This window comes from Acartia tonsa, chromosome 1, assembly GCF_053477335.1.
Source record: "Acartia tonsa isolate MP-2025a chromosome 1, ASM5347733v1, whole genome shotgun sequence".
NCBI lineage: Eukaryota > Metazoa > Arthropoda > Copepoda > Calanoida > Acartiidae > Acartia > Acartia tonsa.
This window is the reverse complement of record NC_137260.1, coordinates 36,234,415-36,254,367: the sequence shown is the minus strand read 5'-3', so window position 1 is coordinate 36,254,367 and position 19,953 is coordinate 36,234,415. Positions and strand designations below refer to the sequence as shown.

The 19,953-nt window shown below is 31.4% G+C and overlaps 1 protein-coding gene across 1 annotated transcript; it reads right to left on the bottom strand.

The window, feature by feature from the left end:
- Positions 1–454: 454 nt before the first annotated feature.
- LOC145318052 (D-altritol 5-dehydrogenase-like) lies at positions 455–19,756 on the bottom strand. The gene is made up of 16 exons (XM_080159371.1): positions 19,491–19,756; positions 18,457–18,516; positions 17,896–17,980; positions 16,104–16,171; positions 15,426–15,491; positions 14,716–14,774; positions 13,499–13,567; positions 13,139–13,214; positions 12,739–12,803; positions 11,926–11,997; positions 6,044–6,085; positions 5,717–5,763; positions 5,377–5,428; positions 4,813–4,929; positions 1,224–1,353; positions 455–601 (listed from the first exon to the last, which is right to left on the bottom strand). Exons 1-16 carry the CDS (start codon positions 19,520–19,522, stop codon positions 574–576), a joined length of 1,068 nt encoding a protein of 355 aa, XP_080015497.1. The 5' UTR covers positions 19,523–19,756; the 3' UTR covers positions 455–573.
- Positions 19,757–19,953: the final 197 nt, after the last annotated feature.

Here is a 19,953-nt window from a genome sequence, read left to right as displayed (position 1 = left end):
ACGAATTTTATAAAGAATCCTTAAAATTTGATGCAGATTTCAAATCTCCCCCTAACATTAAAATTCCTTCCAACTTATATATCCTAGTGTGCTTATTTGTCTGACCGAAGGATCTCACTAACAGCTTAACCGATATGTTTCTAATTTCTTGTCTATTGGTATTGGGACGGTTAATACTTATTTTGGGGAAAGGTACACCACCCTCCCAAAAGAAATAAACCCCAGGAAATATGACCAATCCCCCCCAAAAAAAATTAAAACTAAAACTATATTTTATGTGCGGTGTTAAAACCCCCAACTTCACGCTTATGGTTTTAATGTGTGTGATTTATGCTATTGAAAATGCCTATTTCAAAACCCAAACGGATGTGACTCAAGCCTTAAACTACCTTTCACATAAAATTAGATAGGTTAGCTAGATAAAGATAGTCTAGTACAAAATGTTGCAAAATATTTATCATACATTAGGAACAAGTTTAATTAAGGAATGTATTTACAATTTATTTAACTATTAAAAAATATTAGAGGAAACTAAAATCACAAATTTATTTTAAACTTTCTTGTTTCGAACATTCACTTTGTGTTATCAAGGATAACTCTGTTTGAAAAATACTTATCAATGCTCATGTTACAGTAACTTAAACAGGTATAAGATCTATAAAAGTGTAACAATCGAGGATGAGTAGTGTAAGGGGAGGGAGTTAATTTAAAGTTAATTTGTCTTTTAAAGAATTGAAGAATAGTTATTTATCGCATTGTATTATAGACACGTTACCGCAAATATCAAAATAAAAACCAGTTTGTTAACCCCGAGGGGGACGAAGGAAAGGAAAGCTGGTGTTAATTTTGCAGAACCAGTTTTAATCCACTGGATATTAACGGGTTTTAAATCCATATTGGAATTTTTTCAAAATCTTACATGCCTATTAGACTGCTCACCAATTGGATGGGGATTAGGAACGGTATCAATCATCCATTTGAGGACAGAATTATAAATTCACTTTCCGTATGTACATATAATAATTTAAATTGAGGAGGCATATTATAGTGCCTAATAAAAATGAAGTCATATAATACAAATGACCATTGATATGCCAATATACATTGTAATTGACCAATGGTAAAATGTATACTGGCCTATCATTGACCTTTTGTATTGGATGACGTCACATTTTATTAAGAACTTTGAGCTGCTTCTAAATGGAGCATTGATAAAGTTCCTGAGATATGTTTGATCAAGAGCCAGAGACAGGGCTGAGTAGAATTGTGTCAACGGTATGGGTTGGCTCATTAAATTTGCAAACTTATATTTGGATTGATGCTCATTTAGGAATTGGACTGCATCTTCAAGATCTAAAAAAAGAAAATATAAGCAAATGTCAAAAAAAAACAAGAATTGGTAAGTATAATAAAAGCAAAGCTTTTAGATTTATTCTAAAGTATACATTGAGGAATTTATAGAGAAAGATAATGAAAAAAAGCAAAGCAAATAAAAGAAAGAAAGCGAAAAATTGGGAGAAAGAAGTAAATAAAGATATAGATATAGAAAGAGTAAGAGAGAGAGGGAGTAAGAGGTAAAAAGAGATGAGAACTGAAAGTGAAAAAGAGAAAGAGAAATTTAATGTTCGCATACAGACAGACTTACTTATAAAAAATCTTGGATGAAAAAAAAATAACTTTAAAATCTGGAACATTTTTGTAAAATGCCTTTTAAACAAAATATTGGGAAGTACGCTTAAGCTTGAAAGCTTATAGTCCTTCTTTGTCCTTGATGAGAATATAATCTAGTCATTTTCATCAAGAATCCCGGGCTGTTTGCTTAGTTTAGTTCAGAAACACAAATTTATATTCCAAGATTTGTACACACTTTGTATATTGTACATTAGAATTTTAAAGACATGCCATAAATTGTTAGTAAGGTGGGAAAATATTTTTAGAATTTACCTAACTTTTGTGGGGGCCCTAATTCTGCAGGTCTACCCCTTAACTAACCTAGGGAAACTTCTCTATATTTCAAAAAGTCTATTATTGAGGAAAAGTGATTTTCTCAACTGCTATTCAAGATATAGATAGCTTAAAATATTTATAAATATTCCCTATACAATGTATAATTTACTTAGTTTGTCAGTTTTTTGGTAGTCCCCTGGAAGCCATTCTTTGATTTAATTGAAAATTTTCATTGAAAACGTTTGATAGGTTAGGTTATATTGGTGAAGAGTAGCCCAGCAGAGTTTAGGTATAAAGCAATGTTGTTTTAAAAATCAATACAACAAAGATTTCAGGGAAAGCACTGAATGAAAATTATAAAGCAAGCCTATAATGTTTTTGGGTAAGGTAAAGTAGTTGAATTAGAAAATATGAAGTACCTTTAGAATCTGAACAAATATTGAAATATGATTTTGTTTCTTTCAAACACATATATGTACACTATATAAATGTATCCTGTTTGAGAATAGTAACCCATCCAAATTATTTTAGACAATCTAGACTTATTATCTTAAAAAGCATACAGAAATAATTGAGTAATATAAACTGCGAACCAAAAAAATAGGCAAATCTGAATTTGCAGAATAGAAGCTTTAATATTCATTTAGGATGATTCTACTGTAAATATAAAATGTAGATGCAGCTTTTGGTTACAAGTTTCCACCGTTAATTTTTTATTAATCAGCACCAATGAAGCACAAGATCTCAAAAACAGCATTTTGGTTAAAAACTGGTGAACCAAAAAGATATGCAAATCCAAAACAAATCAATGAAAAAGGGATTTTTTGCACTTTTCATCTGTTTTAAAGATTGATTCTGATAAATAATCAATTTTTTAAGGGATTTATGCATTAATTATTATGAAATATAGTATTAGGTAGAAATTATTGATTTTTAAAATAAGAAATATTAGAAAAAAAGAAATTCGACCCCTATCACTTTAGAGGTCAGCTGCTGGCCTCCAGTCTTATGGATGTAGCCTAATACATGTTAAAGATAAAAATTACTCCCAAAAGTATACAAAAATGATTTTTAATGTGTTAAAAAAATCCATTTTAAAATCTTGATTTTGAGGATGATGACCTTTCAGATGCTCCTGTTGGTGGTGATGATGAGCTAAATGTTATCTAAGTACATGCCCATTACAACAACTTGTCTATCAACCTATGTACCATTTTTTGTAGCCATAGCAATCTCCATAGAGCCTCACGACAAGAAATATAAACATCTTCTAAAAATAACAGTATTAACCTTATGAATTGGAGTAATTAAAATTGCAATTTTTTTCTTTTTTAATACTGCTTGGCTGGAGGCTGCTATGACTACAAAAATTGGACCATAGTTCAATATATAAGTTGTCATCATGGTCATGCATTTTGATAACATTTGGCTCACCATCACTACCCTTAGGAGCATCTTAAAGTCCATCATCATCAAAATCAAGATTTTAAAATGGATTTTTTTAACACATTAAAAATCATTTTTGTATACTTTTGGGAGTAATTTTTCTCTTTAACATGTATTTAGCTTCATCCATAGGACTGGAGGTCAGCAGCTGTCCTTTAAAGTGATAGGGGTCAAATTTCTTTTTTTTCTAATATTTCTTATTTTAAAAAATCATTAATTTCTACCTTATACTACATTTCATAATAATTAATGCATAAATCCCTTTAAAAATTGTTAATTTATCAGAATCAATCTTTAAAACAGAAGAAAAGTGCAAAAAAATCGTTTTTTTCCATTGATTTGTTTTGGATTTGCATATCTTTTTGGTTCACCAGTTTTTAACCAAAATGCTGTTTTTGAGATCTTGTGCTTCCATGGTGCTGATTAATGAAAAATTAACGGTGGAAACTTGTAACCAAAAGATGCATCTACATTTTATATTTACAGTAAAATCATCCTAAATTAATATTAAAGCTGCCATTCTACAAATTCAGATTTGCCTATTTTTTTGGTTCGCAGTTTATTTAAAAATTAAATCTACTTCTCTCACAAAAGTAACAATTATTATTAAAACAAAATTAATCAATTTTCTTTTAATACTGTATTGTACAAAACATGATTATTCAGTATGGCTCCAAACGTGTTTTAATCCAGCAGAAATTAATCTGATTTGGAGCAATACCAGAAATTAATTTCATGGAAACTTCATAAAAATGGGTCCTAATTGTTTACATAGGAAATTAAACATGTAGAAAGGGGAAAAGAGACAGAATATTAAATTAATTTCCTAAAGAGATAAGCACTACTATGAAGGGGTTAAATGTTTAATTTAGAAAGATAAAGTAATTATTTAATTGTAAGGTGACCTACATCTGATATATATTCATTTTAATTGTATAAGTATAGAAGTATAATCTGGTCAACTACCTGCCCCAAGATGTGGAGTTCATTTCCATTTGTTACCAATTTGCTTTTTTTTTAAGTAGGGACTCAGTATGTTTATATTTCTGACGCTATTTGCTGATTTCAAAGTTCAATACAAAATATCAGGACAGGGTCCCCAACCTGTAGACAGAGTTGCATATAGCTCATGCCCCCTCCATTCTTTTACTTTAATAAATTCATAATCTAACAGTCATACTTAAATTCATATTCAGCAGTTTCTAAAACCTGACAAATATGACTTTCAAATTTTGAAATACATTTTTTTAAATATATTTATGTTGACTGTAAGGCACAAAATAAAAGAGGCCATGGCTGACATCATATCTAAACTATTGTTAAAAAGGTTCCTAATAAACTAATACTAATTCTGTGAAGCTGAAACAAACACTTTATTATATCATGAATCCAAAATCTTCTCTGAAGATCATTATTTACCTATTTTAGTGTAATTATGAAGACCAGAAATTGTGGCACATTTTCTGACAAGAGCTTCTGCTGTAATTGTAAATTCAGTATTTGGAGTTACACTTCCTAATAAGATAATACTTCCACCTAAAATAAAAACATAAACAATTGAAAATTCAAATATTAGGCATCCATTTGTTAAATAAGATTTTTGATTTGTTTTTTAGTTCTGACAGAATTAAAGTTTTTTGGAACCTTCACCACGATTTTCAGATGTTTATCCTAAATAAATGCCAGAAATTTCTATCCTAATTTCAAGGGTTGCTTTTTTACTGATAAATGATTGACAAAAGAAAGTTGTTGGGTTGGAATGTGAATTAACTGATTCTAAATCTTATTGAAACCACAAGTGTTGTTGAGTTTTATGAAAATTGTCTATAAAACTATAAAATACCAATATAAAATGTATGTAGTGTTGAGACGCAAGTAAGGTCAAATGAGTGCGAATTATAGTATACAGGTTTAACAAGAAATTTACATTTAGAGGGAGCGCAGCTAGCCTAGAATTATTTCTAGTCACTACATATATATTACCTACATTGAGATGAGGTAGAGCTGCTTCTACGACTTTTCCAACTCCACAAACCTACACAAAATTTACATCTTAACTAAATTGAATAGTTGTGCAATCAATCTTTATTTCAAATTACTCATAAACAGAGAAAAATATATGGATGGTGTGGATATTTGGACCAAAAATTACACTAGTTCCTAAAGTTACAAGTACAACTGGTAGTGTCCAAACTTTTCAACTATTAATTTTATTCTACAGAATTAGTAATTTTTTATTGTCATTTGAGATGTAAACAAATTTATAAGATTATACAAAAATTCATTTAAGATTAATCCTTTTTCTGTAATTTTACATAAATACCTCTAAAACTAAATCATACTTTTGATTCCCCAGTTCAGAACCTGACATATAAGCAACCAAATTGGTGATATGATGTCATACATCCCTTACATAAAGTGCTGGAAAGTGTCATGTGTCATAAAAATACGTCTAAAAGGGAGGGAAAAGATGAGAAGTGGGAAAGGAAACCCCTAAAAAAGAGATAAATTTAGACGTATTTTTATTACGTCACACATGACACTTTGCAGCCCTCCGCTAACATATCTCTTTTAAGTTGACTGTTAAAACTATCTGCCAAATCATCCAAATTGTACAAATATTAAAGATAAATGTTGCTTATCCCTGACAGAGGTGTACATCCAAACTCTTTAGCTACATTCAGTCTCTCCTAGATTTCTTTCAATATCAAACTTGATTATTTTTTGTCATTCCACACACAAAATGTAATTTTTCCAACCAACCAACCCTATCCCCCCCCCCCAAAAAAAAATGGATCTACTGCAGTTAATGGTAAAATATTGCTGGTAACGAATGCTTCCTGTTTCCTGGCAATGTTAGAAGATTCCTGGATCTAGCATAACAAGAAATATTTCTGGAGCTACCAATGTTTAACTTTCCTGGTTGCCAGCAATTTATGCATATTCCTGGCCACTGCCATGTTTGAAATATTCCTGTTAAAAAGCAATATTTCCCTTTTTAATTCCCATTTCCCTTTTATTACACTTACCCCACAATTAGAGGTTGATAAGATTCACACAACTCAAAAATGGCTGTTTTGGCATGTTTGTCTGATGTGGTGGGGGGTGGGAGGGTAGTGGTGTTTCTCTGTATTAATTGAGGGAGTTAGGAAGAGCTATAAATATTGCTACGCTATGCAACAATTCACAGTATATTAAAAACCTTAAACTGATCAAATGTAAATAATGAATTAGAGAGGGGAGGGGACTGAGACAAATATCATAAAAATTTCATATTTCTGATTTTTATCAACAGTTAATAATACAACATTTACGTAGGTGTAAATAGTACAATATAAAAGTAGTCAGGAAAAACTTTAAGGTTAATAGGTCCTGGGAAGGTTTTTAACTATTTTGGTTGATTTGAGGGTATCATCCACAATCTTCCTAATATAAACCGCCAGTAGAAAAAAATATTATTATAATTTAAAGGTTTATTGGTTAGCAAGACTGTGTACAAAGACTGTCAAACACACACAAAAGCAGACACCCTGTTATTTATAAATGAGTATGGAACTCATTATGTAATTGTAACTTACTTTTCCTAAATATTTTACTTTAAATTAAAATCCTTTGCTAATTTATATTGTAGATTATAGCAGTGGCGCCCCTAGCATCATGAAGCTCCGTTTTAAATTGATAGAAAGGGGGCAGAAAATAGCCTAAAACCATCATGGGACCTTGTGAAGCTTCTCTAAAATGAAGAACTCAATCAAATCGGTGAGATCTTAATTGAGAAACAAACAAAATTGCTGTATTGTCAACCTTGCTTGCTTGAGTTTACAAAGCATAAAAAGGAGGGAAGATGATTTGAATTTAAAATACCCGCCAAAAGTATCAGAGATTTAAATTTAAAAATGGGTAACCAATTAGCTTTTTTGTCAAGAGGTTACGTTATCTTAACTCGAATACCCACCAATTAAAACCCCGTATTTAATAAGACGAAATAAAAATGCCATTCAAATTTTGGCGCGAAAGTGTTAAACTTTCCCGTAAAGTTTATACAGCCTTAAAAGAGGAGGGGATGGCGTTAACTGAATTTAAAAACTTGCGCTATGAAATTTTGGCGCGAATTTAATCATATTTTTGTAAAGTTTTATTGATTTAAATTTGAAAGTCTAAAAAAGGAAGGGAATAAAATAATTTGAAATAAAAATCTCCTGCCATAATCTAATTACTTACATGGTTTTATGGTCTGTACGTCACAGTTACGCCACTCTTTTTGTTGATTTAGGCTAGAATTGTTGGCGTTATCCTCATAGAATTTTTTTTCAATTTTAATCCCCCCTCCCTGGACGCGGCACTTTTTTTATAATTAGGTTAGTTTAGGTTATAGGGGCTAGTATTAAGTTTTGGCATTCTATAGGTGTTCCAGTTCGTTGGTTTTACTGTTTGATTTTAGAGCCTCACTTAGAAAAAGAATAATTTAATTAAACGATGAAAATTAAGAATTTATCTCCCCCATTTTTCAATATATTACAAAAATAAAAAGACGCGCCCAAATTTTGGCGCGAAATTGGATATGAAGATAGAAACAGTTAAAGAAGGTGTATCAACTATTTTTTTTATAGCTAGCCGGTTCTTTTAGTAAGTAGTAGATGTAAAATTTTTCATAGAATTCAGATATGCAATCGGTTTTTTTGTAGACCTCTTATTTTTTAAGTAATCTAAGTTTTAAAAAAAAAAAATTAAGTCGATTTTAAGGTACTAAAATGCAACAAAAAAAGAAAGAAAATGGTCATTATGAACAAAAATAGTAAGATCTTTAATTTGACACCTTACTTTTTCAATTCTGTCAGGTAATTATTGAAAAAATCGATTTTTTTTTAACCCACGAGAATAAAAACTTTGAACTTAATTTTATTATTTCACAAATAAAAAAATATGGGTTCATATATACCTTCAGAATCAGAAAAATATTACGAATCCATTGTAAGCAAAATTGAAAAAAAAAGTTTACAATATAGTATATAAACTACAATAAAAGGAATTATATGAAAATATCATATTATATTGTACAGGCAACGTCTTAATTCTTCAATTGAGATAGCCTGATATCTAGTTGCCGAAAGTGTACGCAGTTTCCTGGGTGTTTCCTCATCCTCGCTCAATATTTACTACTAGCTACAAATCTTCAAACTTCCCTTAAAAAAATCAAAATTTGAATGTGTAAACGATTTATACAATATACATTATAAATTTGAATTTTTTAAATTTTTTTTTTTTTTTTTGAAGTTTGAAGCTTTTTTAGCTAGTAGTAAATATTGAGCTAGGATGAGGAAACACTCAGGAAACTGCGTACACATTCGGCAACTAGATATCAGGCTATCTCAATTGAGTATAAAAATGGGAAGGGGGTAAAGAGGGGGTAAAGAGGGGGTAAAAAAGGGAAGACAATAGTGTTGTCTGAACAAAAAAAATAATTGGCCATTTCTTTAATTTTTTAATTTTTTAATTTTTTTCAATTTTGCTTACAATGGATTCGTAATATTTTTCTGATTCTGAAGGTATATATGAACCCATGTTTTTTATGTCTGTTTGAGAAAATATTTAGGTCTAAAGTTTTTGTTATACCGAGGTTAAAAAAATAGATTTTTTCAATAATTACTCAACAGAATTTTAAAAGTAAGGTGTCAAATTAAAGATCTTACTATTTTTGTTCTTACTGGCCATTTTCTTCTTTTATTTTGTTGCGTTTTAGTACCTTAAAACCGACTTAATTATTTTTTTAAAAAACTTAAATTACTTAAAAAATAAGAGGTCTACAAAAAAACCGATTGCATATCTGAATTCTATGAAAAATTTTACATCTACTACTTACTAAAAGAACCGGCTAGCTATAAAAAAAAAAGTTGATACAACTTCTTTATAGGTAAAGATCCAACTCTCCTATATCCTTCCCCCACCTTTATTAATAAAATAATTGAAGCAACTGTCCCTTAATAATCATTGCTGTTTACACCCTAAGAAAATGTGATAAGGGGTATGGGGTAAAAACTCCTGTAAGCCAGTAATCTTCTCTCATTGCTGGTAACCTGGAAAATTTGCAGATTGCCAGCTAACAGGAACCTAGGATTTAGGGGAATATGCGTGCTGCTGGATCCAGGAATCTTGTAATATTGCCAGGAACCAGGAAGCATTCGTTACCAGCAATATATTACCATGAACTGCAGTAGATCCAAAAAAATTAAAGGGGGATAATTACATCCCACCCATGTAAATTTTACCACCAGGGTAAAAAAAAGGATAATGTTAAAGGTAAAGAATCGCATATTTTAAATTAATAAATGTATAAATGTGAAAGGATAGTCTAAAAAGTACATATTGATAGTCGTGTAAAAAAGGATGAATGAAGGAGAAATGAATTTGTAAATGGGGCTGGATAATGGCTATAATTTATATAAGGATTAAACATTTAAATAGCATTTTACGTTTGATATTTTGTTTTATTTGATTTACATATTTAGGTATTATCTATAGGTTTTATATCTCATTTTATGTTGTTTAAAAAAAAGGGGGCTCGGCAGCCCCACATCAATTTTAAAAATCAGCTGGAAATCTAAAGCTGACCCATTTATAGCAATCTATCTTCAAAAAAAAATCGTCGAAGAATCCAAACAGGTATAAATTTGAGGCGGACTCGCGGGTATAGTCCCTTTTGTGGCAACGCCCTTTCAGGAGCGATTCTTTCTATTTTCACAGAACCTCGTAAAAGTGTCGAACTATGACGTCAGAAAAAAATAACAATTAACCAATGAGAAGCCAGTATTCACTGTAATTGACCAATGGTAAAATATATAGCAGTCTCTCATTGGTTATTTGTTAATTTTTTCTGACGTCATAGTCAGACACTTTTACTGGGTTCATTTTCACAGCAAATTTCTCCTATTTCTAACCCCTGCGGGAGGCTCTAACCCTGCGGGGCCAATTGCCTACCCTGCGGGGCAATCACCTAGCCCAATATAACCTAGCCTAATCTAAATAACCTATTAAAAGTCATTTTAAAAATACGACGAATCGCCACTTAAGGGGCGTTGCCATGAAAGTGACTCTTCCCCTTTATATCTATGTGGGTAGTAATGAAATTCTACGGTTTAAATATGTTAAATCCCTATTTATTACATCCAGTGTGCAATAAAAAGATTTATTTATAGGAAAATTGTTTTTGGGGGCTGCAGTTGCAACATTTATCATAAAACTTTTAGCCTAGGTAAATACAACAGTCAACTAGGATGGGGATGGGGAAATGACACGAATATAATAAATATCATAAAGCAGTCTATCTGCTTTATCTAATTTAATAGAAATATATTAATCTTTTTTTAAATACCTCAATTTTTTAGTATGTTTTTCATGTAAAGATTTACATTATTTCAATTCCTCAACCCTACAAGTGATAACAATGAATAAGCGTAATTTTTATACAAAATTTTATATTGATAACATAAAATATTCATTTACACATTTAAACTTAGAAGGCCCTTATTTTCTTATTCGCCTTTAAGAGGTTTATACTCCCTGGGTAACCCTGTGCACGCCACTGTACTCAACTATTTAGGAGGTTTATATTCCCTGGGTAACCCTGTGCACGCCACTCTACTTAACTATTTAGGAGGTTTATATTCCCTGGGTAACCCTGTGCACGCCACTGTACTCAACTATTGAAAAAGAGTAAAATTAATGAAAAAAGCTAAAAGTTTGAAAAATTGAGATATATTGAAAAGTACGTTGAAAGAAAAGAAACAAAACTCATTAAATATTGAAAAATTAAATACTAGAGGCTACGCCCTAGAAGCCTCTAGGGACACTTACGTAGGAAAGGGAAGTTTTAAAAAGAGAAAATAATTGGGGAGGGGGGTCATTTTTCTTTGGAGTTTCCCTGGAGCTTCCATATCGGTTTAGCTGTTAGCGAGATCCTTCGCTACAGACGAAAAAAGCTTACTTTATATAATAGGATATAACTATTTTGTACTTAAAATTTTTAGGTAAATACATTTTAGCAAATCTTTCTTCTTCTTATCATAAAGTATTACACTCTATATTTGTTTATGTTCTTTTGTCTGACTGTCTTATTTTCTGACCTTCGCTTGTGTATATCTCTTATTTTTCAACACTCAGTCTTTTTTTGTCAAAAATCTCCAAAATCCGTACAAGTTGAAATCTAATTAAATTACTGTATATATCTATGCTGTCTAATACACAATAATAATATTTTGGCAAAATATAAATAAAGTTAAATATTTTCCTAAAAACACCTTTTTATAACCCACCCCCCCCCCCCCCTCCAAAAAAAGATAATGATTTAGAATTTAAGGGAGGTAAGGAATAAGTTCTCCTTTACATTTTAGGAAATCGTTTGAGAATGGCTAGCCAGTGCGGAGTACTCTAAACCTGTGGGGAATTTTTAAAATAAATGGATAAAGGGGAGGGGGCAGTTTTTTCTGGTCCAGTCGAGACTTGGAGGGATATTACCTAGAAGTTAAATATTTTCCTGAGATACATCCGTCATAAACACATTCATTCCTTCTTCATTCATCAAAACAAAACCAAAAATACCCAACATTCCTAAAAATTAACAAGGATGACAACATCCAGAAAAGCGAAGCTCTAAAATGGTAGGACAAACGAAAATTAAAACAGGTAGAGTGTCAGAACTGAATTAGCCGAATATTAAGGCATAAGTCTAAACTAAATTGTAAGTATAGTTATTTCTCGCATCGTATTATAAACAGCTTTCCGCGGATATAGAATGTAAAATTATAAGATTAAAACCGGTTTTTTTAGCCCCGAGGTGCCGAATGCACGGGCTAAAAAAACTAGTTTTAATCATATGATTGTACATTTTTATATTCATAGAAAGCTGGATATAATACGATGCTAGACATATTTTTTTCGTATGGATGAGAACCGGTTCTTATAAAAATTTGTTACAAAACTTCTGAAATACAGGGTACTGTTTAAGGACATACTTACATTTTTAGGAGTTGATTAAAGAGATGTTTCACTTATACCATAGTAGCTTATGGTAATAGGAATCAGTATTACAAAAATCAGATAAATAGGATAATTATAACATAAAAAAGTTGTCGTCAAAAAATAAAAAACCAGCATGTCTTAAATGGGCGTACGGACTTTCTGATAACGATTATAGAGTTGATACACTTCCTAAAGCCATTGCAATTGCATGTTGACTAAATATCAATGTTTCTACAACATTTTGTCCTTCAGTCTATAACGTAATCGTAGAATTGAAAATTTTTAGGCTACTACTTTCGAAAGAAGGCTGATTTTTTGTGAAGATTTTACCTGCTCCAAAGATGATGCAATTTGAGCCCTTTACTCTTTCGCCTAGTATTTTCTTTGCTATTCTCCTAATAATATAAGTTGCACAAAATAATATAAATACTAGCATCTACGCTACTACAAAAAGAGGGTTTTTATTTTAATTTTTGCTTTCCACTATAATGGGAAATAAGATAATAAAAAATGGGTCAAAAATATTGAAATTGTAAAATTTATTGACACTACCATAAAATGAATATTAAAAATCAATCGATAAAAAAGGGTTGGTACTATTAGATACATTAATATACTCTAATACCTTTGACTCTAAGAGCACTCTAGTACCATTTACTCTATTAGCAGTATACAAAATTTCTTTACGTGAGCGGATACTTATAAAGATGCTAAGCAACTAAAAGATTACCTTGCAGCAACCATAGTTGCCAAAGCACAATTTAGTGGCGCTGCCAACTCACTAGAAAGATTTTCTGGTAACGGAACTAAAAGAAGTATCTCATTAATTAAGGATTACAACATCCAAAATTAATATGCTATTCGGCCAATGGTTAATTGAATTATAGAGCAGATATTCAGTGCTTAAAAAATATTCATAGAAAGTAAAAATCACGAAACCTTTTTGTTAAAAATATGAATTGGTCTATGTAGCGTGACCGCCACACGGACGAATATCTCTAATTATAGAATAGTTTCACCACTAAAGTAAACTTTTTAAAATGTAATTTTTTTTTAATTTTCCATTATCTTTTTAATTTTTTATGTTTACCTATCAAAGTTCCAGGTTTGAGAAGAATATGTGTGGAATAACATCCAGATAAATTTCTTCCAGAAAATTCTAAAATATTCATTTTAATTTTCAATTTATAACTTTTAATAAATTTATAGTTTTAATCTTTTAATCCCTTTAATTTTCATTTATTAAAAATTAGGATATCAATATCCAAAATATCACAAAATGCCGTAATGTTTTTCTATAATACAAAGTAGATATGTCTGTCCATCCGTCTGTCTGTCTTTTAAGATCTCGGTAACCACTCAACCGATTGGATTCTACTCTTTAGGGAATATATCTACTGGTCCTTTGTGGGTTTTAAGTTATTTTCTTGGGGGATGGGACACCCCCAACCCATCCAAAAAAAAAATATCCCTCCCAATTTTTTTAGGCAGGTAATTAAAAATTTGGTAGTCGCACCACCAAAGGTACTTAATTTTTTTTAAATACCTCTTAAGGCAAAGCCTCTAGAGGCTAGCGGCAAAAAATAAATCTTAATTTAGTCCATCAAAGTCCTATAAAGGCTTAGGCCCACACCCATTTTTAAAAGCGAAGCTTTTCTGTAATTAGGGTCGGTCCGTCCGTACGTCCGTCCGTCCGTACGTCCGTAACGGATAGCTTTTTTCGTTAATTTAGGCATGTTAGAATTGTCCTATCGATTTCAAATTTTGCATGGTGATTCCTTTAATAGTTAGGTACGATTTAGAAAGCGTAGCAACTCTATAATCATCACCAAAATGTCCGTACGTCCATTTTAAACATGTTGATTTTTTTACTTTTTTAACAACAAATTTTTATGTGATCTAATCATCCGATTGATCTAATTTTTGGTATATTGATTCCTGGGACAACAAAATATAATGTAATAAGCGAAGCAACTCTATAATCAAGTCCTAGAAATGTAAGTATGTCCATAAACATTATCCTGAATCAAGCAGTTTTTCAACACATTTTACTTACAATTTTGCTTTGACTCTTATACATTCGCATTCTGATTATTCAGTTCTGACATTATACAAGTGTTAATGTCCGTTTGTCCTACCGTTTTAGAGCTTCGCTTTTATGGATGTTGTCATCCTTGTTAATCCAAGAAATATGAGAACACGCAGCAAGAAATTGCTGCTTAAAAAAGAATACAGGGACAGGGTAACGGGGAATAAACAAATGATCTCCAAACCTAAAAGAATATAGATGTCCTATTTAAATATTACCTGAGTGACCATATTTATACAAGTGATCACACTTTTGTTCTAATCCTGTGCTACAATTTCTAAATATAAATAATTTTCAAAAATAATGACATTATTATTATAATTATCTGGTCAACCAACCCTTTGTCCTTAAGTTCTAACCTTACAAAGTATCAAATTTGAACCAATTATTTTCCTCTACTTTACTTCTAACCAGCGACTGCGCCACTGTCATCTAGGGGTTATGCATTTCAAAGGGGAGAGTGAGAGAAATGTATAAAAAAAAGCCTAAAGCATTTTCAAGACTTAAATTTTTTTTAAATGAATAGATGAGACCAGCCAATGACCTACGTGAATCTTTCCTAAAATGGAAAACCCAATCATTCTAGTGGTAAGTGAGATCTTAACGGACAAACATAAAACCTTGTCACTTTAAATACGATTGTTATTGGTACTTGTAGTACTATGTACATTCAACGTCTTTATTATGATGCGTTTTGATATACTGAAAACTAACACAGGCATGCTGTACTTTATATGAAAATTGGCGTCTTCGCCCCTAGCACCCTTTTCGATTCACAGCATCAAGTTTTTTAAAACACATTTATTTTGTGAGGGGGTGTCTCACCCTCCTAGTTAGACGAATGGATCAAGTAGTTACTGAAATGTAAACTTTATCTATGCAGATAGACAAACAGACATCGTTCTACTCTGTATTATCGATAGTATACCTGCAATTCCCACATGAATCCATGATAGAAAAAGTCACCCTTGTCCCTGGCTCAACTCCATTCTTTCTAAATAAACATCCAATCTTAGGGTTTTAGTTAAATAGCAAGAATGACAACATCCATACCACCAACAGACCGACGAACCAGGTAAATTATATACTGATTGCTACAGGGAATCTACACACAAAAAAAATCAGCTGAAAAAATCCAATTTTCTCAGACGAACAGGCAAAGTGAATTACAGAATTGCTTTGTTACTTGTTAACAATGTTAACAACTAGTGTCTTTTCTATTATCAAGGAGTTTGTAAAATCAACCCATCAGCTTTTATTTTAATTCGGGTGATGAATAATTTTTTCCAGGAGCAATTTTCCTACGCAGAGTTTTAACCCTATCCCTCTAGCTCAAATGTAGATATTAGGGGTGATACGCACTTTATGTAAGTTTGTAGTCCTGATTCTCTGAAGCTAGGTTCAGATGCACACGGAGTTTGGAAGTGAAAAAACCCCTTAGTCACCCCCTCACAGGTATAAGGTATAACTAACAATGAAATAAACATTAAATAATATTTTGGGGAGGTCGTAAATTTTAATGTATGTTGCCCCACAACGACAGCTGACACGTTTTTCGAATTAATCATCTCCTCCTCTTTCTCACATGAGGAACCCATACTTTAACCTGGATAAAGAAACAATTCCACATCCTTCATGTCCAAGTATCGAAGGTGTTGGCTCTTTTCTTCGACCCTACAATAAATGTATGTATAAGTATAAGGCGCCTGCTATCAAATTGATTTTTAATCTTGTAGCGAACGGGCTGTGTTTATATTTCCGATGCTATTAGCTAAAATTCAAAGACCCAATTGAAAGTCGAAACAGGGTCCCCACCTCGTATGTAGTTATATATAGCTTGTGCCTAGTCAGTAGAGCAGTTGGCAATGCAGTCATACAGTTCCACTATATACAGCACATTATAGGTAAATGTGTTGCCTAGTTAATAAATGTAGAAGGTCTAGATATTCAATACTTTTAGATGCCCAATAGGAACACAGCGTAAGAACACTCGGACCATAGTTGTTTAGAGAGTGTATAAATATTGGCATGAAAGAGCAGTTATTTTTCATTTCTTTCATATGATAATCTTTTAAGAATAGTTTAATTTTCATAATAAATCATTGTCTGTGGAAAATTATAACGTCAAATTGTGACTAAAGCAAAAAAATCTTCATATGCTAGAAATTGACGGATTGTTTGTTTGATTGGCTATCTAGGATAATAAAACTATTGTCTATAGTTTTTATCAATGGATTTAATTCAGGGATAAGGGATGGGAAACGTAGGAAAATATTATTCCAGGCCTATTTTCCAACTAGGCCTAAAAAACCAGTTTCGGGATGACGCAGTATTTAGATTTGAAAACTATGAACAATGATGAAATAGCTATTATATGAATGCAAAGAAAAAAAGTATAGAATAGAATTCAGGTAGTTGATTCCACCTAGCATAAAATATAATAAAAACTTTTCAAAGAACCAATATGTTAGTGGCTTTAAGTAGAATCCCGTTAAGATGGTCATTACTTCGCCAACCCCCCCCCCCCCCATTTAAAAAAAAGTTTTTTTTGAAATGGTTAAATCTGATTTATTTTCAAACATTTTAAGGGGGGATCTACTTCACCCCAAAATTTGTATATAGAAATAAACACCGCTTTAGCCCCTCAGCTTTAATAAATAAATTAAGTAGAATTGAATAAGTGCATGGGTAACATTCTATCAACTAATTGTTCCATAGCATACATATAAATTAAGAATTTAAAAAGAAAATAATTTTACGTTAAAAATTAACAGAAAAGTTCAATTAAGTGTGCAATAATTTTTACCAAAATTAATGAAATTTTTTTTTAACAAAACACAGTACACTTTTATTTACATATTGAACTAGTTTTGTATTTGTAATCATTTAGGTGGGTTATCAATTCCACATAAAATATAACTTTTGAATTGTCTAAAGACATGAGTTTTTCACATTGTTCTAAAGTATAAAATGTTGAATCCTACTCAGTCTTCAAAAAACGATCTCTCTGTTTATGTTTTGCTATATGGACATTTATTAATGTGTAGATTTAATAATAAGTTGATGTGATTGAACATCATATACATTGTTGTAATTCTGATAGCAGAAAATTTCCATTGATGTCATTCTAATAGCAGAAATTTATATTTGCTTGAATTAATTTAGCCAATAAGGAACTGGAGGAAGCGTTGGTTATTAATTAATTGGTTAATGCTAAAAGCAAGTTTCAGGCTATTGGATATTGGCCTACAGCCAATGAGGAACTGGAGGAAATGAGTTGATTTTATAGGCAAAAAAGAAAAGTTGTCCCATCACTTTAAAAAGGAGGCTGAGACCTAATTTTCGGTCAGGTTTCCCATCCCTTATCCCTGATTTAATTATCCTTGTGATCTTATTACCTGAAGAGTATGAACATCAGAATTACAAATTGAAGAAGAAACCAGCCTAACCAACACTTCACCTTCACTTAACTCATCTGTCACTGTAACATATTTTATCCAGGATAATGTTAGCAAGGGATAGGATAATGGAGAATAAAATATTTCACCTAAATATTTTCAGGCTATATAAGATTGATTTAATACTGCTGTGGGTAATTTTTTCTTTCATTTACTTTTACACAATCCCTGAGTATTAATCTTCTATGAAGTAGATAAAAAGTACAAAAACAAGGATGACAACAGTAGTAAGTATCAAAGTAGCTATTTATATACGGACAAATTAAAACTTATTGAGCAAATGTTCTGTGGAATTTAAAAAAGAGGAAAATAAAGTGAGAACATCTTCCCAAAGTAAGCAATCTTATCAAAGATATTTGACGATTAAAATAAAGCTTTTTATGATGGTAATGTTTTTAAGGGTGGGGTAAAATCTAATTTATTTCAAAAAAAATTTGGTATGATCACGGCTATGAGGAGTCTGAAATTTCTTGTTGATGTATTGTGCTCTGATAAAATCCTTGAGGTACGTGTATTTCTGTGTTGGTTATTATGGGCTTCGAGGTGTTGGGTTCGATCCCTGGTAATATTATGCATTACAAGTTTTAGCACAGCTATAAGGTTTTGACCTTGAAGACCTTGCATTAAAATGATTTTCAACAATTTATAGGGTAAAGGTACTCTATAATTGGACCAATCTAAGTGGTGTTATTTTAAGTTAAATTAATTAGCGCAGCTATTCTTTACCTTTACCAAAAAGTATAATGTGTCATTCTTGAAAGATTTCACCTAACTAATCATCAGATCTGTAAATACCTGTATTATATTTTTATTTTCAACACCTACATGAGAAGAACACCGCACAAAAGTAAATTATTTGTTAGTTTTGTAATCTTAGCTGTTATGGTTGTGTCATCATTGTTAATTCAAAACATCACATCCATAACTTGAACTAACCAATAAAATAAGCAACGTAGAATTTGCACAGGGCAGGATCTAAGCTATTTATCATCAGTCTCAGCCCACTTTATTCATGTGACCTTAAAAATTGGGGCAAAGCCGCTAGTTCAGAAAATAATGTACTGTTAAGTATGTTATGTACTTTGTTAATCTTGCATAAAACAATAGTTATTATATTCATAATCCTAATTTTTATTAATTTATGATAAATAATTCAGGTGGACAATGAATTAATATAATTTATGATTAACAAACATTGGAACTAGATTATTCAAAAATAATGCATCATTATCAGTTATTTATTGCATCGTATTTTTAGAAAGGTTTCCGCGGATAGTAAAATTTTAATTTCATTATTTTAATTAATTTCCGAAGGCCCATGCTAACAAAACTGGTATTAATATAATGGATTTTCAGCTTTTTAAAATAATACATTCAATACATAGAAATAAAATATTGAAACACAAACTAGGTTAAGAGTAGCTGTGCTGACGACGTTTTGTAGGTCATTCGAGTTTCTAACATACGTACATACCCTAGCTTTTGAGTAGCTATGCTGTAAACAAGGAAGATTGTGTGTGTTGAGCATAATCCCTTGAAATATGACGGCAAATCCTGACACTGACATTGTGGAGTTCAGACTAGAGTAAACATAGCATTATCACACTCTCTCACACATACACACACACACACACGCCCACATTAACATACGTGTTTGTTTATATTCCTTTATCAATTTTAGATGCATAAGATCTCCTAAAGGCTATATAGTATATAGTTCCCTGTTAATATTTTTGCTTGTATTGTTGATATAGGTTTCTTGTCGTAAACCATTGGCATTTCATTGTATGCAATTTCAAGGGTTTATTCGGTATGCAATGTGAAGGGTTTATGCCGACTGTATGGCTTTAATTAAATGTGTTATTGTGTCAGCTAGGGACACTTTTTATTGAAATCATTTAGTTGACATCATCGACACATTTTACAGGGTTATTGACATAATGTTAACTCAGCATAATTGTTACCTCGCTGTGCAACTTTCAATGTTTTCACTCTTGT

Bases quoted from the DNA above. Each gene is read 5' to 3' on its own strand.
- LOC145318052 (XM_080159371.1), bottom strand. From the start codon at position 19,522: ATGTCAGTGTCAGGATTTGCCGTCATATTTCA. The intron at 14,775-15,425 runs GTATACTATCGA...ATTTATATTTAG, and splicing joins GATTCATGTGGGAATTGCAG to AAATTGTAGCACAGGATTAG. The intron at 11,998-12,738 runs GTAAAATCTTCA...GTTAATTTTTAG, and splicing joins TTGCATCATCTTTGGAGCAG to GAATGTTGGGTATTTTTGGT.